The 26,407-nt window shown below is 37.5% G+C and overlaps 1 protein-coding gene across 3 annotated transcripts in view; it reads left to right on the top strand.

Moving 5' to 3' along the window:
- DIPK1A (divergent protein kinase domain 1A) overlaps nt 1–26,407 on the top strand; it is a 102,624-nt gene that overhangs the window by 51,289 nt on the left and 24,928 nt on the right. For all 3 annotated transcript variants that reach the window (XM_046645347.1, XM_046645345.1, XM_046645346.1), the window contains one exon: nt 25,995–26,129. In XM_046645347.1, the coding sequence (XP_046501303.1) occupies nt 26,016–26,129 (114 nt within the window). In that variant the 5' untranslated portion in view covers nt 25,995–26,015. The remainder of the gene's footprint in view (nt 1–25,994; nt 26,130–26,407) is intronic.

The following is a 26,407-nucleotide window of genomic DNA, read 5'->3' as shown; positions in this document are numbered from 1 at the left end:
ACAACCTGATTTTTGGCTTAAGAAAAACAATTTCAGAGCTAGCTGAACATGGAAAATGCAAAATTGAGGAATGTACTTGTAAATTAGAAATTTTTTAATGTTCTGTAGTCTATAATCAAGAAATGACCTAGCTAGACCAACAAATCTTTGAGCTTTATGTATAAGCAGAAGACAAATTTATTTTTTCTTTATAATAAATTTATTTATTTTCTTGTTCTCTACTAAGGACGTGAGCCTGTGCTAAGTCTTTCATTAACACTTTTATTTTCCACTACTTTTATTTTTTGTGTACTTTAAGGTATTCAGTTTGTCTTAGAGATTGTCTATTGCTTATATGAAATGGGTCCCTGTGATTTGCCAAGCCACTCTCAGTCCAGACTACACTGGGATTATGTTAGCTTCTCCTTTCATCTCTTTACTCTCAAAAATATACCACAGCCTCTGCCTTTTTCCTTGTGGAATGTATTAACCCAACATCTTCTCCCACTAGTCCTCACATCCCCAGAGCCTTCTACTTGGATATTCTCTTTTCTCATGAAGCTAGTGTGGACTTTTGTCAGGCCATAGGATTTCTATGTGGACCATCCTAGATCCTTTGATCATTAAGTCACATTTCACTCTTAGGTAAACTCAAATTTAGGAGTTGATGGATTTTAATCAATTTTCCAAAAGAAGGGTGGGGGAACCTTTCACTTTCTATACTTTATAGATTAAGTTTGACAACAAGCATTTGCTACTTTTATAATTAAAAAGGAAAGATGATTCAATTTAAAAAATTGAAATTCAATAGTAAAGCCTTTAGTACCATTTCAGGTCTATTAAATTAACCTTTCTAGCTATATCTACACACACGCACACACACACACCACAGTGCAAAATAGTGTTGAAAAACTCATACTAATATAGAAAACAAGACCAATAAAAATCTTCATACTGTATGACCCAGAAACTCCACTGCTGAGAAACAGCCTAAGAAAATAATTCAAAAGAAGGGAAAGGTAAGAATCTATAGCTTGTCTACCCACAGAAAAATTGGGGAAAGAAGACTTTAAAGCCAACATTAGGGGAAAAATTAAGAAAATGATATATCAGTTGGATGGAATATTATTGCAACACGAAAATGACTATTATAAAAAACTATGTTAACAACATAGCATGTTTACAGTATAATGAGAGAAAGAATACAAAATTATATATACACTGATTACAGCTGTGTATAAAAGGAATTACATGTGGACACCTGGAAGGAAAAACAGATAATGAAGACAGCTGCTGTTCTAGTGTAGTGGAATTATGGGCGAATTTTTTTATTTTATGGAATGTTTTTTCAGTAATTAAAATTGGAAAAATTTAAAGAATTTCAGATTGTCAATTCAGATTGTTGTTGTTCTGGACTTTTGCAGCACAAAGAAGGAAGGACTCAAGAGTCTTGCCCCTTTCCTCTTTCTTTCACTGGCCAAAAGAATTACCCTCTAGGAAAGAAGAAAGTCTTAATTTTCTTAGAAAGTTATAAAAATGAACATTCAAGGCATATGATACTACAATGGCCTCCTAGGGGAGGCTGTAGACTCCATTCTTAGAAGTCTTTAAGAAAAATTAGAAAGTGGTTGTAGTTGATTTATTTATTCATATTACTAAAGATGGATCAAATATGATCATTTTTAATAGCCACTTTATTGAGATAAAGTTCACAGACTATAAAACTCATCCTTTTTAAGCACAGAATCAGTTTTTAGTATATTTTCAGCGTTGTATAACCATCACTATTATCTATTTTTAGAACAAAAAAAAAATACCCTGTAGCAACTGTACCCCATTCCTCCCTCCCACCAGCCTCTAGCAACCACTAATCTAGTTTCTGTCTCTATGGATTTGCCTATTCTAGACATTTCATATGAATAGAATTATACAATATGTGGCCTTTTGCGTCTCTCTTCTTTCACTTAGCATAATGATTTCAAGGTTCATCCATGTTGTAGCACATGTCAGTGCTTCATTCCTTTTTGTGGTCGAATAATATTCCATTGTATAGTATACGACATTTTGTTTATCCATTCATCAGCTGATCAACATTTGGATTGTTTCCATTTTTGGCTATTGTGAGTAATGCTCCTATGAACGTTTGTGTAAGTTTTTCACATGACATGTGTTTTCAGTTTTTTGGGTATAAATGTAGAAGTAGAGTTGCTGGGTCATGTGATGTTTAACTTTTTGAGGAACTGCCAAACTGTTTTCCAAAATGGCTGCCCCATTTTACAGTCCCACCAGCGGTGTATGAAAGTTCCCTGATGATCTTTTGACATCCCGTCCGGTTCTTAACACAGTGTTTGATGTGTTGTAAACGTTGAATAGATGCCAACTATTCTTACTAGTAATCGTCCTGTTATTAGAGAAAACTGGATATTGTCTTGAGATCCATTGCCTGTAAGTACAATGAAGTTACTATATTCTTTCCTTCACTAGGCTGTATTTTGGCTCTTTTTACTCTTATTACTTGGTAATGATATATATTTTTCCTTAAAATATATTTTATAGAGAGAGATTATAAATGTTTGTGTGTGTGTGAATTTCTTCCTTTCCCTTCAGTAAACTACTTTGCCATGGATCTGAAGTCTGTAAATATTAAGTAAATATATGTACTCATCTATTTAGGGCATGCCATTTTGTCCCCCTGGGTCTCCAGTCCTGTTGCCCTGAATGTATGTGGTGGAGATAGAGCTCAGGTGCTGCTGTGGCATAGCAGCAGGCTGTTAGAGCAAAGGAGGATGAAGAAGAATAGAGACCTGGGCCCTGAAGACCAGGATCACCAAGGTTAGAAGTGTGGTAGGGTGTGGTGTGTGTGCTCATTGTCGTATGTGTGGTCTCTTTCCTGTCCTCACCTCCTTTGCCGTATTCCTCCCTGTGTCACTCTCTTACTGCCTGCCTCATGCTTCTTATTCCTATTTTAAGGAAAAGTTCATATGAAAGAGTTTTGTGTATGATTAGTAATTAACATGTTGGCAATACGAAGACCTAGTTGAAGTCATTGTTTAACACCTTTCATGGTTTTTCCTCATTGCCACATTTTAAAAATGTTTTCTTCTCGGGGCTGGCCCCATGGCCAAGTGGTTGAGTTCGCGCGCTCCGCTGCAGGCAGCCCAGTGTTTCGTCAGTTCGAATCCTGGGCGCGGACATGGCACTGCTCATCAAACCATGCTGAGGCGGCGTCCCACATGCCACAACTAGAAGGACCCACAACTAAGACTATACAGCTATGTACTGTGGGGCTTTGGGGAGAAAAAGGAAAAAAATAAAATCTTTAAAAAAAATGTTTTCTTCTCTTTCATGCCCATTAACCCAATTTCTTTTACAGTTATTTATTGATCACCTAGTATGTGCCAGGCACTGTTTTAGGTGCCTGTTTCTATTCTTCTCCAGTGCCTTTTGCTCCCACCTTTTTCTATCCCTTTCAATCCCTTTCTTTCCGAAATTGGAAGTCAGAAAGAGACAAATGAGAGAAAGAAATTGTAGGATGTAGTGTCTATGTACAGTAAATTCTCTGCATATGCTAGTAATCATTTCACTGATTTTCTTTGATTTCTAAAAATTGTATGTTTTGCTTGACCACCTCAGAGTTCGTATGACAAGACATCCCATTTTAGTGGATATTGGTTTTAAGGACTTCTTGCCAGTTACCTTACCTTCTTCTAGGATGGCAATCTTAATTCTTTATTTTCTAGGTCTGGCAAAATGGTAAGGTGGTGCTGGCAGGAGGAGAAAGAAAGATATCTATCAGAGCAGATAGGCAGAGAGGGGCAAAATAAGTCTCTGACAGAGTGGGGGCTATGAGTCAGAGAAGTGGTTGAGGCCTCTGGGTATCGTGTTGCCTTTATGTGTCAATTCAGTAAAGTAATTTAGTTACAGCTCATGGCGCCAGAAAGAATTTTAGAGATTATTTAATTCACTTACTATCAGTCTGTCATGGAACATGCAAAGTATCCTGTTTTCATCTTAATTGATTCAAAGGGGCTGATAATAGGGAGAAAAAATAGGATATTTTTGCTATGCTCTGTTTACTAACTCAGAATCCATCTTTGTAGTCGTCTCAAGCAGAAATGTTCTCCAACTAGGGAGACAGATGGCTCGACCAGTATTTCCTCCCTTTTTTTCGCATCATGGCATAAAAGAGAATGATAATGTCTATAGTACCAGTACAGACAGACAGGGCTGCTGTCACCTGGAGGTGACTGACCTGAGGTTGAGGCGATCAGTATCTTGACCTACCTGTAACACTAACACTATGTCACACGCCAGTTGCGGAGCCTAGGAATAAACTGTGTAAACCACAGTGTTATGGTGAGTCAGTATTGAATTTTACCGCTTCCTAAGAAAACCGACGTGTTTTCGTATGAGCAAGGTGACTAGAAAGAATAGCCTAATTAACTCTGTGATTTCCTAGATACATGTGTACATGATGTTGTGTCTGGTAACATAGTGTGTTAAGTACAGCTATATCAGAAAAAAATAGATAGTGCTTATTTTAGATTATTAAACCTGGCCTCTGACTTTTAGCTTTTTGCATGGCCACTTGCGTTTTGGAGAAAATTCGAATGAGGATGTTGGACTTCTTAAGTTCTAGATCTTCAGACTCATCAAGCCTTGAAGAAGAGGGTATTGGGGCTTGAAGGTTCAAGCAGGTGAAACATTTTTACATGTATCTCATATTCTACAGTATTTTGAAAATTACATCTGTGTTTTCATAGAACTCTTTCGTTCTCTGCCTTTCTCCCTTTAGATCTAAATGAATTCTTTAGATCTGTAATGAGAGGTGTATTGTCTTCTTTTAAAAATTCCACGAATGTTTGACACATTCAACTAAAGATATGTATATATATCTCACATTTGTAAGTTATGAATTGTAAGGAAACTAACATCTGTGAACCTATGACAACTTAAGAATTTGAAGTTTGTGCATGTTAGTAGGTGCTAGGGATGGGGGAGGAACCTAAACGTTCTTATCCTACTCCAGTGCTCTTTCTAATAAGTATCTTTATTAGATATATACCATTCCTCATTTTTTTTATTTTTATTTTTTTAAAGATTTTTATTTTTCCTTTTTCTCCCCAAAGCCCCCCAGTACATAGTTGTATATTCTTCGTTGTGGGTCCTTCTAGTTGTGGCATGTGGGACGCTGCCTCAGCGTGGTTTGACGAGCAGTGCCATGTCCGCGCCCAGGATTCGAACCAACGAAACACTGGGCCACCTGCAGCGGAGCGCGCGAACTTAACCACTCGGCCACGGGGCGAGCCCTACCATTCCTCATTTTTAAAATGTGTTTTGTTGATTTACAGTTGGCCTCCCTGTGTGGAGCCCGCAGATACAGAAGGCCAACTAAGGGGCTTGAACGCATGTGGATTTTGGTATCCATTGGGGGTCCTGGAACCGGTCCCCCACGGATTCCAAGGGACAACTGTATTTCATTTTATTTTAGCAAAAACCTGAATTTAAAAATAATGTATGAACAACAATAATAAAAAAATAAGTCAAATGTGGATAGTCATGTATATTAAAATTGACAAGCAGGAATGTCATCCTTTACAGATCATCCACCTCAATGTCTGTCAGCTGTAGGTCAGCCTTCGTTGCCAGCGACAGTCCTCTGTTGAGTTCGTGTGCTTGCTGGACCATTGCTTCTCTTGGGGGTTCCTTGTCATTTGTACTGCACACAATTTCTTTCATTTCTTGCAGTGATTTCTCTACTTCTTCTGAAGCTTAGTGAGCAAAAAGTATGCTGGTAGTTGAAAGGAATAAAATTTTTCAGGCCAAAAACAAAACCTCAAATTTCTAAGGTCCTGTTTATTTACAATCAAAGAACATCATAGAGTTACAAACAAGCCAAAAAGCATTTAGTAGGCTCTGTTTTTTAAATTTTGGACGATGTTACTAAAGTTTATTTTCATAAAAAAGATCTCCAGTATTTTTACTTAGTAAACATATTTGAAACAATCTTCCTTTAAACCATAGTCAGATATAGTCTAACTTTGCTAATAAGTAAATGTAAATTTTCCTCCTGGAAATTAATATGAGTCTATTTTGAAGACTTAAAAAAAAATGTGCATTGTTGTGATTAAGACAAATTGAAATCAGTGACAACACCTCATGTTGGTGCGGCTGCAGAGAAACTGGATCCCCATACATTGCTAATGGGAATGTAAAATGGTATGGCCACTCTGGAAAATAGTTTGACAGTTCCTTTAAAAACTAAACTTGTAACTACCATGTGACCCAGCAATTACACTCTTAGGCATTTATTCCAGAGAGATAAAAAGTTATTTTCACACAAAAACCTCTATATGAATGTTCATAGCAACTTTGTTTGTAATACTTTAAAACTGGAAGCAGCCCAGATGTCCTTCAATAGATGAATGGTTAAATAAACTGTGGTACATACATCCTGTGGAATACTACTCAGCAATAAAAAGGAAGGAACTATTGATACACACGACAAGCTGGAAGAATCTCCAGGGAATTATGCTGAGTGAGAAAAGCCAATCGCAAAAATTTACATAGTGTATGAATCCATTTGTATAACATTCTTGAAATTGTAGATGTGGAGAACTCATTAGTGGCTGCCAGGGAATGAGAGGGGCAGATAGGGGTAGATGTGGTTATAAAAGGGCACCATGGGGAATCCTTGTAGTGATGGAACTGTTGTGTACTTGACTGTAGTAGTGAATACACAAACCTACACATAAAATTGTATAGAACTAAATACATTCGCACACACACAAATGAGTATAAGTAAAACAGGAAATCTGAATAACGTCAGTAAATTGTATCAGTGTCACTATCATGGTTGTGATATTATAATTTTGCAAAATGTTGCCATTGGGAAAACTGGGCAAAGGGATCTCTGTATTATTTCTTACAACTGCATATGATTCTACAATTATCTCAAAATTTTTTTAAAAAACCAAGTAGAAACCCAATTTTAAAAAGCTAAATGCTTGGTTTAACTTTTTAAGAGCTGTAGCATAATTCCTTTTATTAACAATAGTTATTACTTATTAATAAATCATTTATTATTTAATGAAATCTTGGAATGGATTGCCACTAAAGTAGTTGTTCAAGATAATCTCATTTTTGTAAATTAGACAGGGATTACCTGGGAGGTTATTATTTATTAAGCTTTTGTCTCTAACCTTTCCCCCCTAAATTTAATGCGAATCCTCTGGGGAACTTTAAAAATGCATATTCCTAGGCTCCATCCCTAAGGATTCTGATTCAGTAGCTCTGAATCAGTAGGTCCTGGCAACCTGCTTTTAAAAAATTCTATCAGCTGATTCTGATTCTGAAGATCAATGGATTATACTTAAAAAATATTGAATTATAATTTTTATGGTGAATAAATAAGAGCCCTTTAAATTCCTTTGTGCCATAGAGGATTTGTGGTTAGATGAGAATTTTAAGAACAAAGTACTAATAAAATTTTTCAAACACCCACGTGTTGAAAAAAGAATGTTTGATCAAACTGAGTAGGTACTTGCTCTGAATCAACAAGAACTTTGAACAAAAAAGGGCTTGCCTTTGGTTCTTATTCACGTTGAACGAGCTCTGCCCCAGCTCTTAACTCTTTGACCTGCCTGACTACTCGTGATTTATTTGGTACAAAGAAGGCAAAGACTCCTGTTTTCATTACAGAGACTGTGAAAAGGGAATGCTCTGTTAGGGTGAAGAATGCTGAAGCACTTTATAAGCTCAAAATAATGCACTCAATTCCTTATTTTTTGTATATAAAGTTCCAATTAAAGTAATTGTCCCATCCTTATTTTTTCCCCCTAAACTCTAGTAGTCACATTTTAAATGATTGTTGTCATTGAAAAGCAGATGCAAAAATTGGTCCTATTCTACCTTTTTGGGGTGCTTAGTTTGCAGCTTGTTGAAATAGGAGTGACCTCTCTCTACTTTGCCACCTCGAGCAGATAACTGAAACATCTTCACTTGGGGATTCTTCAGGCTTATGTCGGAGTCCAGTCCAACCACCTCCCAAACTCCTGGTCGTACGCTTTGAGCTAGTGAGCTGTCCTGTGGAAGCCCACTCTCTCTAGGCTTGAGGGGAGGAAGAATTAACCCTGCTGTTCCCTCTCAAAAGTATTCACAGCAGAACATACATCTCACCAAGGAAACCTGTCAGATCCTCCCTCCTCTTTACCCTGGATCTGACTGGGGTGGAGTCAGGGAACCAGCCCTGGCCATTTTGGCTTTTAATGTCCGTATTTTCTTAGGCCCTCACTTTGGTCTGTGGCTTTCATTGTATCTTTGTGCCTCACAGCACAAAGCACATAACACTAAGTATTACACATAACCTGGTACTTTGCAGGGGTGCTTTATCCCCCTTCTCCTGCAGGGATACGTTCCAAGACCCCCAGTGGATGCCTGAAACCACAGATAGTACCGAACTCTATATGTACTATGTGTTTTCCTCTACATACATACCTATGATAAAGTTTAATTTACAAATTAGGCACAGTAAGGTTAACAACAGTAAGTGATAATAAAATAGAACAATTATAGGGGCTGGCCCGGTGGCGCGCGGTTAAGTTCGCACGTTCCACTTCTCGGCAGTCTGGGGTTCTCCGGTTGGGATCCCGGGTGCAGACATGGCACCACTTGGCAAAAGCCATGCTGTGGCAGGTGTCCCACATATAAAGTAGAGGAAGATGGGTACGGATGTTAGCTCAGGGCCAGGCTTCCTCAGCAAAAAAGAGGAGGACTGGCAGTAGTTAGCTCAGGGCTAATCTTCCTCAAAAAAAAAAAAAAGAACAATTCTAGCAATATACTGTAATAAAATATCGTAGATCTTAACAGCCTCAGTGTACGATTTTTTTTTCTTATTAAGTCGAGAACTTTCACCTTTTCATTTAAAGAAAGCACTTTATAGATTCTCTTTGGCGTATCCAAATTGCCAGCATCACTACTCTTGCGCTTTGAGGCCATTATTAAGTAAAATAAGGGTGACTTGAACACAAGCACTGTGATACCGTGACAGTTGATCTGATAACCGACATGGCTACTGACTCATGGGCAGGTAGCATATAGAGCATGGATATGCTGGACAAAGAGATGATTGACATCCAAGTGGGATGGAGCAGGAAAGTGAGAGACTTCATCACCCTACTACACACCCACACACACACTATTTAAAACTTATGAATTCAGGCCGGCCTGGTGGCATAGCGTTTGGGTTCGAATGCTCCGCTTTGGTGGCCTGGGGTTCACCCGTTCAGATCCCGGGCACGGACCTATGCACCGCTTATCAAGCCATGCTGAGGCAGGCATCCCACATATAAAGTAGAGGAAGATGGGCACGGATGTTAGCTCAGGGCCAGTCTTCCTCAGCAAAAAGAGGAAGATTGGCAGCAGATGTTAGCTTAGGGCTGATCTTCCTCAAAAAAAAATAAAACTTATGAATTGTTTATTTCTGGAATTTTCCACTTAATATTTTCAGACCAAGGTTGACCTTGGTAACTGAAACCACAAAAAGGGAAACCACAGATAAAGGGGGACTACTGTATATAGTAAAAATACAAAAATATACATGGGAATGATAGACACCAATTTCCGGATAATGATTTCCTCTGAAGATGAAGGAAAAGATGAGGAATGTGAGAGGTGAAAGTTTAGGTCTGTAGTAACGTTTTATTTCTTCTTAGAAAAGAATTTTAAATTAATATGGCAAACTGTTGACATATGGATACAGAGCTACCTTTTTTTTTATTATTTTCTCTCATTTTTTGTACAGACATTTTTTTCTGTATATTTGAAATGCTTTATAATTTAAAATTAAATGGAAAGATGAATCTAGGTTACAGTAATTTTTCTGCTTTAGGTTTCTCTCTCCCTTTATTCTCAAAGACAGAGAAAATAGAAATCATCTGATAGAAACTATCCCAACTGCCCACCCTCTGGTGTACACATGAGCACCCATCCTTTCCTTTTCCTTCTAGGTACAGTGGAGTCGCTGTCCCTTCATCTTCCTCTGTATTCCCTCCCTTCTAACCTTCTCAGGAACCTGTTAATCTGTCAACACCTTTTCCTTTACCCTATCTCTTTCTACTGACTTCTCGTCAATATTTAAATATGTACTGGTTTCTCTTAGTTTTAAAGAACCTATCTCAAGCCCAGCTAATGCCCTACGTCTTTTGTCCTCTTCATAGTCAGACTTCTCTTAAGAGATGTCTGCCTGGTTGTTTTTATTTTCATACCTCTTAGTTTTTAACACACTCCAATCTGGCTTCTCTCCCATGAAGTTGCTCTTGTCAAGGTCAACAGTGACCTCTGTGTCACCAAATCCGATGGATACTTTTCAGTCCCCACCTTTGTTACCTTTCAGCAGCATTTGCCACTGTCAACCACTCTCTGCTTCTTGAAATCCTTTTTCCATGATTCCTATATTACAACATTCTTCTGGTTTTCTTCCAACCTGTCTGCTCCTCCATGCTCTACTTTATCATCTCTTTTGTCACCCAGCCATTAAATAGTGAACGTTCTCAGGGCTCAGTCCTAAAGCCTTTTCGCACTCTGGGTTTTTTCTGTTGGCAGCTACTCCCATGGTTTCTATTACTTTCTCTGTCTCCTCTGAGCCTTCCTTGTGACTCCCAAACGTCTATGTTTTCTCAGCCATAGACCTGTATATCCAACTGCCTCCTAAATATTGCTTGCATGACTCACAGACACTTTAGTCTCAACATGTTCAAAACTGAACTCATTAATTTATCCTTCCTCTAATATTTTTATCCTCCATTGTTCTCAGTTTTGGGGAATGGCACCACGATCTGTCCAGTTGCTCAAGCCAGAAACCTGGAAGTCCTACTTGATTTCTCCTGCACCTTCACCCCCCATGTCCATTTAACCGTGAAATCCTGTTAATTCTGCCTCCTGTCTTTCAGACCCTTCTCTTTTTCTGCCATTTCTCACTTCCAAAACCCTAGTGCAATCACCTCCTTACTGACGTTTGTTTCTTAACTCTACAAGACTTAGACATTTTTCAGTATTTGACATTTAGATGTTTTTAGTCTAATAGTATTTCAGTACTTGATATATTTATTTTTAAAATTTTCTTATTGAAATGATTTACATACAATGAAAGCTCAGATATTAAATTGTACAGTTTGATCAGCTTTGAAAAATGCACTCACTTAATGTAACCCTCACCCCTATGAAGACACAACATTTCCATCTCTCTGGAAATTTCTCCTGTGACCCTTCCTACTCAGTCACCCATCAAAGCAACCACTGATCTGATTTAGTTTTTAAAAATATTTTTAAATGTTATTTTTGTAGAAAGAAAAACACCCCAGAATAAAACACAAAAAGATGTTCTAAGCCTTAAAAATAATTTACGAGTGGTATTGGTGTGGAGCTATGCTAAAATAAAGAACCTGTGGCATATGGTGATTAACTTTAGCTATCCTGTTTTGTAAGCTATAAAATTTTCACTATTAAGTTCAGTATAGATGAGTATGAAAATATTTGCTGATTTTCTGAGGCCGACCCTGTGGCTGACTGGTTAAGTTCGTGCACTCCTCTTTGGCGGCCCAGGGTTTCGCTGGTTCGGATCCTGGGCGCAGACATGGCACTGCTCGTCAGGCCACGCTGAGGCAGCATCCCACATGCCACAATTAGAAGGACCCACAACTAAAATCTAGAACTATGTACTGGGGGGATTTGGGGAGAAAAAAGAAAAGCAGGAGAAAAAAAAGATTGGCAACAGTTGTTAGCTCAGGTGCCAGTCTTACCAAAAAAAAAAAATTCTGATTTTCTAAGCTACCCAATAAGTATGATGGAAATATTTTAGACTGGTCTTTTAAGTTAACTTATTATTTCAACACTCTTCTAATTCTGCTTTTTATATATATGTATATATCCACATACCCTTTTACACTTTGGGAATACTTGGAGCTGAGGAGCTGGGGAAGTGAGTCCAGGAAAAATTTTGAATATATTGATATCTATTGAGAACCTTTTATATATATATGTATATAAGGCAGTACAAATAATAGTTATTTTTATTTAACTTACAAAGAACTCTACATTTTTATTTAGATGAGATGTCCAAAAGAATACTAAAATCTCCCACAAATGTAAAAATTTTTGTCTTAGCATTTATGGGCTATGCTATGCCAACATCCTTTCATATCTCTATTATGCTGTTTTCCCGATTAATGTGTTTAAATTGTGCCTTAAAACTCCTAGTGATTAAAAATGTAAATTAGAAATTTTAAATGATCTTGTCATTCACTTGAGTATTACACATGTAAAGAACCTAGCTGAACTAGAAAGCTAAGCTCTATTTGTTTAGTCCTAGGATAGGTACAGTAGAGGCAGCCAAAGTGTGAGCTTGTTCATTCTGGTCCATCACTGGATGCAGTTCTAACTCAGAGGGGCCATCTTTAAAAATGAGAGGTATTTTAGACCCCTCCATACCGGGAACTCAGCACTTTTTCTTTCACAAAAGGCTGATTTGGGGTCATTAGTTTCTGGATAGAGACCTGTGTGACAGTGAAAATAGCAAGAGTGCTGGCTCTGCCCTTCCCTGGGAGAAAAGAGCACTGCCAGGGCCCAGGTGCTGTGCCTTTTGTCCCTGATCGCCACAGTTTTCCATTGTGTATCTCTATGGGGAATGTTTTTTGAGCTTATATCCCTGACATATGTGTCACTATAGTAATATTATATACATTATTACACTTCCATGATTAGGGATTTTTAAGTATTTTTTTTCTTTTTGTCCGTGATTTTGTTTAATTTTCACAACGTCTGTATTTTATAGGTGAAGACAATAAAGCTCAGGGAAGTTCAGTAACTTGCCCAAGGTCACGTAATTTACTAACTGGGTGATGTTTGACAAATCCCAAACCATTTGGGGCCTCGGTTACAAAATGTCAGATTCCAACGCTGTGATCTGAGCAAACCTGTGCTGTTGCTGATGCCTTTCTAAAACATAAATCTCTGGTTTAACCTTTCTTAGCAGATAAGGCCTTATTATGATCCATATATTAATTACGAGGAATTCTAGGAATTAATGAGTGGTGCAAGAGAAACTGAATACTTAAAATAGTGTCAAATTAGCTTGGTCTTTGTTATAATTTTTAAAATCATTAGCATTTTTTTGCTTACAATTATATGCTGCATATTTAAGAGATTGGTAGCAACAGTCACTTCAAACATGATTTACAAGATATCCATTATCTTAAGCACCATGGGTAATTCTATCAGTATATTTTCATAAGAATTTTTGGGTAATTACTTTCAGCATTTTCCCTTACAGCAAAGTGAAGCCTATTATTTCCCTAAGTACTTATGCTGCAGTAAATAACTGCCAGTGTGGTAGGGGCCTCACTCTCCACAATGCCAGCAGAAACATTTTCATTTAGAAACTGTCTCAGTGCATTTTCTTTATGTCAGCTCCCTTTCTTCTAAGTAAAAATTGCTGAGCTTAAAATAGCTGTCATTTGTCTCTGAAGCGTTTTCTATAGGTTTCATTTTGTTTTGTTTTTAGCTTTCTTTGGAATTTAAGAGAGAAACGGGAAGACAGTTTTAGATTAACACCTGTCTGAGAAATTCCAAATTAGAGATGGCCATCTGGTTTGCATGATTTGTAATATTTTCAAAATAGGCTCTTACCATTTCAAATAGATTTTTAGGCTATTCTAAAATAATACTTAATTTTAAAACTGTTGTAACTGTCAACATTTTACTATCAAACTGAAAAGGGGATAGTTAGACGTTGGTGATGTTTGCTCCAAGAAGGAATGCTTCTGTGAGCCCTCTGTTCTCTGGGAGACTGATATGGCAGTGTAAGGCCGTATTTCTCATTCCTTGGACTCACAGAACCTGAAGGCCCAGCTTAGATTCCTCTGTGCTTCTAATTATTCTTTAGAATAATTTACTTAGGTCCAGCCTGAAGTATTCAACCACAGTAGCTTTGAAGATGTCTGAGTTTGGCTGAGGTCATCCTGACCTTGGGGGTACTTTCAAATTTGACTCACTCTCCTGCCTCCTATAATCACGTTGAAATAAATTTTCTAGAAACATTGCTGAAATTCTACATTTTAGAAGCCCTGAGGTTATCATTCACCAGCTCTATTGAGAGCCCCACTGGTCTACGTATACAGGGCCTTTGCCGAATCCAGTGCTGAGGATTCAGAGAGCATGTGAAAAAAAGTCAAGGCCACTATCAAAGAAATGAAACTAAAACTGTGATTGCCTATAGAATTGGTACTGGGGAAGGTAAAATAAGTGCATTTGAAAAACCAGTGAATGTTAATTGTTGTAAGCTTTGTGGAAAGTGGTGTAATGATATGTATTATAAGCCTTTAAAACTTCATAACCTTTGACCTAGAAATTTTACTTACTGAAATCTCTCCTGAAGAAACAATCAAATACTCAAGCAGATATCTGTGTATTTAATATAATAGGCAATAGAGTAGACTGAGAACAGCTTCTGAAGCCAGGTTACCTCAATTCAAATCCTGGTCCTCCTACTAAATACTAGTATAACCTTGCTTTAACCATCTGTAAAATGAAAAATAGTCCTCACTCATAGAGTTCTTCTAAGGACGTAGTGGTAATCCCCTCCAGTATCCATTAGCTACCACACTCATGCTGCATGACAAATTGTCCCAAAACTCAGTGACATAGAATGAGCATTTATATCTTACTCATACATCTATGGGTCAGCTGGAGTTCAAATTTTCTAGGCTGGGCTGGGCTCCAGGCAATGGCTTTGGTTCAGGTGGGCTACAGTGTCCACTTAATCTCCTGGGATCAGTGGACTACCAGGAACCTGTTCTTCTCATGGCACTGTCTGAAGTACAAGAAGGCAAGTCCAGGTGTACACTTTTCTTTGCATCATGTCTACTAACAAACATTGGCCAAAGCAAGTCACCTGGCCAAGCCCAACATGAATGAGGCCGGGAAAGTAGGGCAGGGGGAGGGAATGAATCTTTGCACTCCAAGGGTTGACACTATTTCTGTAAAGAGCCAGGTAGTAAATATTTTTGGCTTTGCTGGCATACAGTCTCTGTTGGAACCGCTCAACCCTGCCGTCATAGCATGAAATCAGCATTGGAAAATATATCAATGAAAGGGGTGGCTGTGGCCCGATAGAACTATTTGGAAATCCAGGCAGCAGACTGCATTTGGCTCATAAGCCATAGTTTTCCGACTCCTGACCAGTTTACCACATCAGATTGTAGAGTTTTTATGAAGCTTAAGTAAATTAATATATAGAAAGTGCTTATAACAGTTCCTGGCACAGAGTAGCACTAACACATATTGGCTCTCATTAATAGTGTTGTTGTTACTACCATTGTTATAGCACAATATTGGAAATAATAAAAATCTCCAATAATAGAGAGGGTTAAATAAATATGGCACACCCATACTGTAAAATGTTATGCATCCATTTAAATACCATATTTTTTAAATATCAAGACTATTTAATGGCCTAGGAACATGTTTATAGTATAATTTTATTTATTTTTATTTTTCTTCAAACATAATGTATTTTGAATATGTACATACATGGTAAACAACTAGGAAAGGAATATACGAAACTGTATCATTTAGCTTTTTTACATAATTCTTTTTTGTTTTACTTTTATAATTGACGTATAACATTGTGTTAGTTTTAGGTGTACAACATAATGATTTGATTTATGTACATATTGTGAAATGGTTACTGCAATAAGTTAACATCCATCACCTCACGTAGTTATAAATTTTTTTTTCTTGTGGTAAGGACTTTTAAGATCTACTCTCTTGGCAACTTTCAAACATACAATAGAGTGTTGTTAACTATAGTCACCATGCTCGACATTACAACCCCAGGACTTAGTTATTTTATAACTGGAATTACGTGGTTCTTTATTGTCCATTTTTTCTATGCTGGGTGTATACTGTTTGCTGGGTTAAAGTACTTTGATGGGAAAAGAAAACACTAGAATCTACGTTCACTGAGCACTCTTCTAACTCTGAGGTAATTACCATTTTATATGTCACTTATGTTTTAATTGCTTAACAAATTGAGTTTACCTTCAGAAATGACTGATTAGAATGGACCAAATGGATACTTTTCAACCTGTTGTATTTTTAAATTAAAGAAAAGGTGTTCCAGGGCCCAGCCCTGTGGTCGAGTGGTTAAAGTTTCGTGTGCTCTGCTTTGGCAGCCCCAGTTCACGGGTCAGATCCTGGGGTCAGACCTGCTCCACTCACTAGCCATGCTGTGGTGGTATCCCACATACAAACTAGAGGAAGATTGGCACAGATGTTAGCTCAGGGCTAATCTTCTTCAAACAAAAAAAATATGAGGATTGGCACGGATGTTAGCTCAGGGTGAATCTTCCTCAGCAAAAAAAAAGAAAAAGAAAAGAAAAGATGTTCCACTCTAGAGCTCCGGGAAATTTATGGCAGGGTACCAACCAATAGGAATAGAATTCCCACACTGTCTCTCAAGTCATAGGAACAGTAGCTCCTTTCGGACCACATTTCCAGAGCAACCACAATCCTTTCAGTGATACAAAGGCAGAATGTTGTTGCACAGAGGTGAACAAACTCCCCCACCCCTTTACCAGCCACCTCAGTATTGGAACATACACATCTGCATTCCTCATGTATCAGAGAGAGATTAGATTTCAGTAATTGCCTCTGTGTCTAGAAGTCACACAAGTAAATGCCAGGAAAGGAAGCTTCAGAACCCAACAGGCTTCTTCATCAATCTCACAGAATATTAACTAAAATTAATTTCTTTTTAAAAAGCCCTTTATGATAATCAAGTTACATCTATATTATAATCAGTTAGCCTCTGGATACTCCAAGATTCTAAATGGTGTTGCAAATTATGTTATATTAATTAGATTGTACAACCTTAGAAGAAACTATTCCAAATAGATTTTGTGCTAAAATGTGCTTTAGAATATGAAGTTTAAAGGGATGATGCTTTTTAATCTTTAAGTTTACATAAAATGTAGCTGAACTTTTACTTTTAGTAAGTGAATAGTGAATTTAAGTGTCCACTAGGATTCCCATGTAAGATATGCATGTGGCTCTTGTATGTTATAGTAAGTTCTAGACCCAATGTGGTGCCTCAGGCTTCCTACGAGGGGGAAATGGACAACCAGTTTTTGCCCATTCTGGTGCCAGAATCTTAACTGAAATAATAAGGTAATTTGAATTCTATTCAGAAACTATCTATAACCATATCTCAAGTAGTTCTTTAACTGGGACTTTGTGTATATAAGGTAAAGACTTGTTGATAATTACGGAGCTCGTGATCTGGAATGAGAACTATATTCAGTTGACTTAACCATAAATATACACAACTATACATCCTATTAATGTATTTTAATTGTAGTTCCCATTCCTTCCCCACTAAGGAAGAAGGAAGAGTCCTTAATCAAAACGGCCAAGAAAGTTGTCTCTGTTCTGGCTGGGACCTTCACATTGCCTTTCTCATCACCCCTAGACCCTACTGTGCTGATTGTATCCTAGACTGGTAGTAGTCTCCAAAGATGATCCCTCATTGGACATGCCTCTTGGTATTCATACCCTCATGGAGTCCCCGCTACATTCAATCTGATCTGGCCCTGTGTGAGCAAAAGAGTGGGGCAGAAATGATGCAGCTTGCACATTGGTCTCTGGGTACACGTGCTCTGGGGTAAGAAGCCTGACTCCCCTGAGCATTATTCTCTGCAGAATCCAGCTAACCACCTGAAGCTGTTCCAGCTGTCCCAGCTGAGGGGTAGGACATGTGGATGAAGAAGCCACACCTGCATGTCCAACCCAGTCAGTCCTTCATCACATGTTCAGCCGTAATCACAAATGCATGCAGAACTTGAGAGAACTGACCTGCTGAGGCCAGTCAACCCTCAGAACCATGAGAGACATAAATTATTGTTGAAAGCCGCTAAGTTTTGGGATAGTTTGTTATACAGCAGGAAATTGGAACACCCAGCTTTCTTAACCCCTACCTTTCTGCACTGGGATGTTGAAGCATGCCATGACTGAGTTTGTTTGGTGTTGCAAATGCTAATACTCCTTTTATGCGGAGTGCTAATGGAGGCTCTCCCTCCCTCCCATATGTTCTGTAAAGTGCTGGCTGTCTACTTGTTCATTAAAAGCCTTCTCTGTGCCTTGTTTTTTTAATCCTGGGGTGGCTTTGATATGTTTTTTTGGCCTTGCAGCTCTCTTAAGCATGTGCCTGGCCTGTGTTCTCTAAAGCAGTAGCAAAGCAAAAGATTACTGTCATCAACTTTGGGCAAGGAAAAAATCGTTTCCTCATTGACTGAGAACTAAAGTTGCCCCCACCCTCAGGCGGTCCTGTGCCACTTCCCCTGTATGCCTTTAGAGTTCTTCCTGGCACACCTGACTTAAGGCCAAAACTGTTTAATCATTCTAAGCCTCATATCACATCAGTTTATGGTTGACCTCTATATTCTCACTGTCTCTCCCAAACCTCCTGAGTCCATGATTTCTAGGAACATTAGATGAAATATATGAGGCACACTCTTGCATGGAGCCAGGCACGGAGTGCAGCTCCAAATTATGTATTCTTTTTTTTTTTTGACAGGGCTTGAAGAGAAATGTATGCCTTTTAAAATTTATATGTAGGTTGTGTATAAAACAAAGTAAATCTCTTACTTAAAAAAAAAATCAGAGTGGAATACTCTACAGCAAAGAAAATGAAAAAACTATGGCTATGTGGTTAGCATGAATGAATCTCACAGTATAATGTTGAGAGAAAGATGCAAGTCATAATAGAATGTATGGTGTGTGCTTCTATTTCTGTAAAGTTCAAAAGCAGTGAACATCACACTCTGCATTTTAGGCATACTTGATCAGTGGTTAAACTACATAGGAAAGCACATAAATGGTTATTGTAGAAGTCAGGAACATGTTAATTAACCCTTTATTGGAGAGGAACACATGGGAGTCAGTGAAGGCACTAGAAAAATTCTGGTTTTTCACCCCAAGTGGTAGTTACATGTGTATTTACTTTCTAATTTTAATTTAAGTTATATGTTTTAAACAATTCTATATGAATGGTATATTTCACAGTAAAAAAAAGTTTTTAAAAAGCAGTTAGGAGACTTGTAGATCTTAGAGAGATGTTTTTAAATAGATATGCTAAACACCTATATACAAATATGTAGTTTTTTCTGATTAAAAAAGTGATACATATTATTATAGAAAATCTGCGTTAACAGAGAAGAAAAATAAAAATCATCCATAATTCCATGACTCTTGACATTTTGAGATAACCACTCTTGACATTTTGGGTTATTTCCTTGCAGTTTCTACATTCTGTTGATGATTTTTTTCTCTCTTTTTTTTAAAGCAAAATTGGAAACATACCATACATGTTTCAAAAGCTGATTTTTTTCACTTACTACATCTTGAGCATTTTCCCATACTTTGACACTTCTTTGAAATAGTAATTTACTGTTGAAACTAGCCACAGGCTGAAGGATCACCCCATACAATTAATTCCCCAAGTGTTCTTGCATTTTTGACATTGTCAGCCCCTAAGCATAAGAAATATGAAGTAGCATTCAGAGAAAACGTGAAAATTACCTACTCCTTATTGGAATTTTATTTCTAGAGTTCTCATAAAATCAAAACAGAGAATATGTTCATGCAAATAAAACCTTTAGAACTTAGATCAGAGAACAACTAGGATTCTTCCTGTAAGTGTGAAAATTCACCTCTTAGAAAGAGGAAGAATGCTAAAACTCTGACCAGTAGACTAATAATGCCCTCTGACAAAGAATTCTTCTCTAAAGTTTTGTCATAAAAAAGAATTTTCATGCTCACTATGAGCTGGGGAGCATGGACGTTTTTAGAACCTTTCTTTTCACTATTTTTAACTTGTAAAAACTGAGTTTTCCTTGTTTAGAATGACATAAAAGTTCTTTTTTTATGTTCTTTGAGTATCATTGCTGTCTTTTGATGTTTGTGAAAATTAGCACTAGGATAGTTTAAACTTGCTACATTTAGGTATTCTTATTCTTAATAGTTTTCCAACTAGCAGAGAGACACCATTTAATAAAGGGACGAGATCCTTTCCAAATAAACTGTATCTGCATGTGCTGTGGTGCACAGTAAATGTTCATCCCATTAAATGGTTTCTTCATATTTCTGTTTTTTACAGCTAGCATATTTTTCAAAAGTATTGTTACTATAAATATCTAGAATTTATTTAAAGAAAAGGGTAAAAGTTATATTTGGGGATATGTGTCAATAGTTTTTTTTTCTTGGTTTCACATTTAGTTTCTTCCTTTTTTTCACTTTTTTTTATTGAGGTAACATTGGTTTATGACATTAAATAAATTTCGGGTGTACATCATTATATTTCAACTTCTGTGTAGATTACATCATGTTCACCACCCAAAGACTAATTACCACCCATCACCACACATGTGCCCAACCCCACTTTTCACCCTGCTCCCTCCCCGCTTCGCCCCTGGTAACCACCATTCTAATCTCTGTATCTATGTGTTTGTTTGTTGTTGTGTATGAGTAATTTTAACTCTAGTTTTTTCAGCCAGATTACTCCTAAATATGCAGTAAAAGTTAGCCAGCTATAATGTCAATATAACAGGAAAAAAAATTTTTGAAGATTATTTTGGAGTAACTGGTAGTTTAAAAACTTGAATAAAAAGACACGTCTCTCAGCTTTTTCTATGAAATGATGAATGATGAAATGATTATATTTGAGTTTTTGCACGTGATAATCTTATCAATTTGTTACATTTTCCGAGTGTTCAAGTCCACTAAATATGTTAAGTAAAATATTTGTGGGTAAAAGTAAAAATGTGATAGATATTTTTCTTCCCTGCTTCTCAAAATTAAGAACATCTGTGTAGGGAGAATTTAGAGGTAAAGCAAATGGGACTTTGTGCTTTATATGTTTATAAAAGATGTTGAATATCAAAAATAGAATAAATAGAAAAGTCATAGAAGTAGTCTTAAATGACTAAATTTTGATGAGTTGCCTCTATTTTTAAAGCAATGTAAAGTTATTTAAATAAGATCAAAGGTTTTCAGATTTGTTTTGAAATAAAAGTTATCACGGTGAGATCAAACAATATAAAAAAAAGAAAAATTATCACTATTCTATTTTTTTAACCTTTTTTTTTTTATGGTGAGGAAGATTGTCCCTAAGCTAACATCTGTGCCAGTCTTCCTCTATTTGTACGTGGGATGCCACCACAGCATGGCTTGGTGGGCAGTGTGTAGGTCTGCACCCAGGATCTGGGCCCAAGAAACCCAGGCCACTGAAGCGGAGCATGCAAACTTAACCACTACACCCCTGGGCCAGTCCCAAGAATCACCATTCTTCACAGAGGAATTGGTACAGAAAGTTTGTCTCGTCATTTATGTTTTCCATCTGCAGTGATTTTTCTTTATAATAAGATGTTGCTGATAATTTACTCTAGTCATAAAGAATTGCTTCTAACTGCTATATCCAGACAGATGTTATATTTCTCTAATTAGTAGTAGTTTATGTCTTAAAGACTAGTTTAAAATAAAATGATAATGTCATATAAATTTGATTTTTTTCAGCACCATAATTTTTGTTTTTATTTTATTATGTAATCGTAATACAAGGTTTCTTAACCTTAGCATCATTGACATTTGAGGCCAGATAATTCTTTGCTGTCGGCAGTGGGGCAGCTCTTCTGTGCATTGTAGGATGTTTAGCAGCATCTCTGGCCTCTACCCACAAGATTCCAGTAGCACTCCCTAGTCTGCGTGCAACAATGTCTCCAGACATTGCCAGGAGTGCCCTAGGGGGCAAAATTGACTCCAGTTGAGAATCATTGCCATAGGATATTTACTAAAATTCTTGTCATGCTTTTCAGAAGCATAATTCAGAATAAAGCAGTGTACCATTAGTAGCTAGGCACAAAATCAGCAGAATAGAAAAGCTGCTGGGCAGTATTTTTGATAGTTCAATATAAATAAAAAGTCACAAACAGTAACTACATTTCTTAATCAAAGACTAGATTGTCTAGGTAATTGATACAGAACAGACCACTGGAAACATTTTAGTGAGTGCCACACAGGGAAATAAAATTAGTTAACAGATACAGATGCCACAATGGCTGTTTTTCTTCAGTCGTTATTTTAAAATGCGAAGCAGCAGGATCTCCAGATATTAAAGGACACATGGAGGTCCTTGTACTATTTTGTGTTCCCCCCAGATCACAGTAATTTTCCGTGGCGTGCTGGAATAAAGATGTGTTTTCCTCCTTTTGTCATTATGTCCACAACAGGTGATGCCCAGTGCCCTGCTGGGAACGTCATTAATCTAACTTCCTCTCCGAAATTTTTGGCATTCCCTATCATGACGAAACTCAGCAGGCAAGCCTCTTCACAGGGTGTTTTTCAGTTTAAACATATGTCAGAGAAAATCGAGAAGTGTAGCTATTTGAGACATATAGAAAAGCAAAGTGATTTCAAGTTATATTAAATTGGATATGCAAGAGGGAGAAATATATAAAAGTCTTAGTTACCAACATCTATTAAGCTTGGTGTGCATTTGAAAGCAATTTATGGTAGCTTTATTGAACCTTTGTACAACCCCCTGAATAGAAATTATTGATGGAGAGTCCAAAGGGCGGTTGACCTTACTAGCCTTACTGTAGTAGGTGTCAAGAAGAAGGTAAGACAGGACCAAATCTGAACACAGGCAGAGAACCCTCTTCACCAGGTCTCCATTGTTTTCCTTTTCTCCGTGACTTATACCTCTTCGGAGCAAGGCAGGAAAAGGGAAAAAGAAAAGGCTGTAAGGTCTTCCCTGATTCTTCTGATCCATAGTCAGATGCGTTATCCATTGCACCACTGGCCCACCACTCCTCCCTATTTTTTTTTTTTTTTTTAAAGATTGGCCCTGAGCTAACATCCATTGCCAATCTTCTTTTCTTTTCCCCTTTTTCTCCCCAAAGCCCCCCAGTACATAGTTGTACATTCTATTTGTAGGTCCTGTTGGTTCTGCCATGTGGGATGCCGCCTCAGCATGGCTTGATGAAAAGTGCTATGTCCTCTGCGCCCAGGATCTGAACTGGCGAAACCCAGGGCCACCGAAACAGAGCGCTTGAACTTAACCACTCGGCCTGGGGCCGGCCCCCTCCTCCCTGATTCTTTTACTAAATGAATTGAGATTAGTCTTATTTTAAAACCTTGTCTTGGGCCAGCCCTGTGGCGCAGGGGTTAAGTTCACATGTTCCACTTCAGCAGCCTGGGGTTCGCTGGTTCAGATCCTGGGTGCGGACCTACTCATGGCTTATCAAGCCATGCTATGGCAGTCATCCCACATATAAAGTAGAGGAAGATGGGCACAGATGTTAGCTCAGGGCCAGTCTTCCTCAGAAAAAATGAGGAGGATTGGCACATATTAGCTCAGGGCTAGTCTTCCTCAAAAAGAAAACAAAAACAAAAAAAAACCCTGTCTCAAAAAAGTCACATAAAATGTTAGCTTAATATATAATATTGGACTCCTAAAAGTAAAATCTTGCCATGGTATGGTCCTTCAAGTGACCCTTTTAACTTTTTTAAGGGTATTGTATGGTAGATTTATAATTTGTTTGTCCCTGTAACTGGAGATGTGCTGAAAGTGCCTACGGCAGTACCTGGCACACAGTAGACCAGAGTTGCTGAATGATTGCGTGGGAAGGGGGTGTCGTGGTGTGGCAGTATGTCTTATCATATAATATAAAAAATTTTAAATTAGTAGAGAAAAACATATGCAAAAGAAGGCATGTACCCATCACCCAGCTAGAACAGTTATCAACTCATGGCCAATCTCGTTTCAACTGTACCCCACCTACTTTCCTCTTCCCGTATTATTTTGAAGCAAATTCCAGATATCATATTTCATTCATAAATATTCCAATGTCTATCTCTAAAATATTAGGGTTTTTTTCTTTAAACATTGCCACAGACCATTATCACCCCTAAAAAGTTGAAGTAATTCCTTAATATCAGGTATCCTGTCAGTCTTCAAGTTGTCTTCAATTGTCTCATAAATTTTATTTTTACAGCTTTTCATTTGAGTTAGGACTCAGAAAAGATCCACGTATTGTGATTATTTGATATATTTCTTAAGTATTTTTTTAATCTTCAGCATTCCCCCATCTTCTCTTTATCTTCTCCCTTGTAATGTATTTGTTGAAGAAAATGGGTTGTTTGCATTGCGGTGTTTCCCACAGCCTGGAGTTTGCTGACTGTGTCTTAACAGTGTCACTTACTTAAGTGTCTCTTATGTTCCTCTGTCTCCTGTATTTCCGGTAGTTAGAGCTAAAGGCTTGATCAGATTCAGATTCAGTTTTCTTTTTGGCAAGTCCAAAAAGAAGGTGGTGGCCAAATCATAATGACAGCATTGTTGGCTTTTTGCTCAGTGCCTTGCAAATTGATTTAGCTAACAGTTGTTGAGTATTTTCTATATGCCTCAAAATGTGCTTGTGTTTTATTGGCATTGTGTCATTTAATCGTATTTAATTCTCATAATACTAGTACATATAAAGTTCTGTCTGTTGATCAGGTCTTTTATTAGGGTATAATCTTAAATGTCTTTCACATGAACCCCTTGGTATATACCCCATTGTCGTTGGTGTGATTTAATTTGGAATTCTGTCTGAATTTTCTTTTTACTGGATTCATTTGAAGCTATGCAAAAATGACTTGCATTAAAGGCATTTTTTATATTTTAATAATAAAACTCAAAGACCTGTTATTTAACTGTGAATTCGTTGTTCTCAAGCTTTTTGGTATGAGATTCACCATCTGTTAACCTCACAAAGACGGATAATCTGAACCGCAAACAGGGCCAGCAGGATGCATCATTTCCTGAGTCTCTTTTTTCTTTGCACGCATTGTCTTCTGCAGGTGCATTTATGTCTCTTTCATCTCCTTCTGCTTTCTTTGCATGCTCACAGTGTCCTACTGTTGCTCAGTGTGAGAAACTGGCTCGTGATTGTAAAAGCAAAACTAGCTTTTCGTTGTTTGTTTATGTATCTGTAATTTATTCTGCTCAGTTATCTCCATAGTCCTAAATTCTGCCATTGTTAAAATCAGACCTTTGGAGCTCCAGACTCAACAAATAAATATCAAATTACCTTGACCAAGTGACACTTTTGGAGATTAAACTGTTTGCTATGTGGTTGATGGAGAAAAGGCACCACCCAGCCCAAGTTGCAATTCGATACCAAAGCACTGGGAGTGAACAATGCAAAGAGGATCCTATTGTGCAGCTTTACAAGCTGATATGCAAGGAGTCATTTATTCTTTATGAATCTTAACCCTTCTTCTCCAGTCATTTCTCCTTTAAGAGTTGTAACATTCTCTTCAAGTTTCCAGAATACCTATTAGGTGAAGCATTTTGTTGGTTGAATGGAAGGAACATATAGCTTTGGTGAATGCAATAGGGAAGTAAGAATGAATGTGAAGTTTAATTTCTTGTTCTGGTTATATGTCACTGTGAGGCATTAGACAAATGCCAAATTCTCTGTTCTTACTTCTTTAGAACAAAATTATTTTTATCGTGATTACCCATAAAGAACTTGAAATTCTTATTTAAAACAGTCTTCTGTGAGGTCATAGTGAACAGGAGTTGTGTCTCTCTCTACCTGATCTTACAGGGTGCCCAGGGCAGCATGGTGCACGCGCTTGTGCTTAATAAGTAGCTTTCGATGCTGGTGGTATTTGAAAGATTATACATTGTAAAGAGTATTTTGTTCCCTTTTTCCTTGGCAGGACCAAACAGCTTCCTTTTCTAAGACTAGTGCTGTTTGGATTCAGTGAAAGTACACTTTGTTCTAGGAGAATTGCCATCTGAAAGCCGGGAATATATATTGAGTTCTTCCAAGAAGGAGGTGTTGGGGGGATCACGTTCTAGGACAGTGCATGCTGACTTGGTCTGAATGAGTGACTGGTATGTGCTCTTTTACTCACAGGCCCGCTTCTCATACGTGCGAATGAAATATCTTTTCTTTTCCTGGTTGGCGGTTTTTGTTGGAAGCTGGATTATATATGTGCAATACTCTACCTATACAGAACTATGCAGAGGAAAGGACTGTAAGAAAATAATAGTAAGTATTTTTTTATTCCCTAGTATATGGAAAAACCTATATTAATGTGTTATATTAATAATATATTATATTTATTACTTATATCCTTACTCATAATTATTTTCAAAAACTAAAAGTTAATTTGACCTTAGAGTTATGTTGAACTTCTTAGCATTTTGATGTGACCAAGTTAGTAGGCGTGTTCCCCACTTTGAAAAATCCAATATTCAGAAATCTAAATATGTAGTACAGACCAGCATGAGAGCATCCTCATTACAAAGAGGGATTTTTGTTTTGCA

Source organism: Equus quagga, chromosome 18, assembly GCF_021613505.1.
Source record: "Equus quagga isolate Etosha38 chromosome 18, UCLA_HA_Equagga_1.0, whole genome shotgun sequence".
NCBI lineage: Eukaryota > Metazoa > Chordata > Mammalia > Perissodactyla > Equidae > Equus > Equus quagga.
Note: the sequence above shows the minus strand (reverse complement) of the source record. Positions and strands in the feature narration are given on the sequence as shown.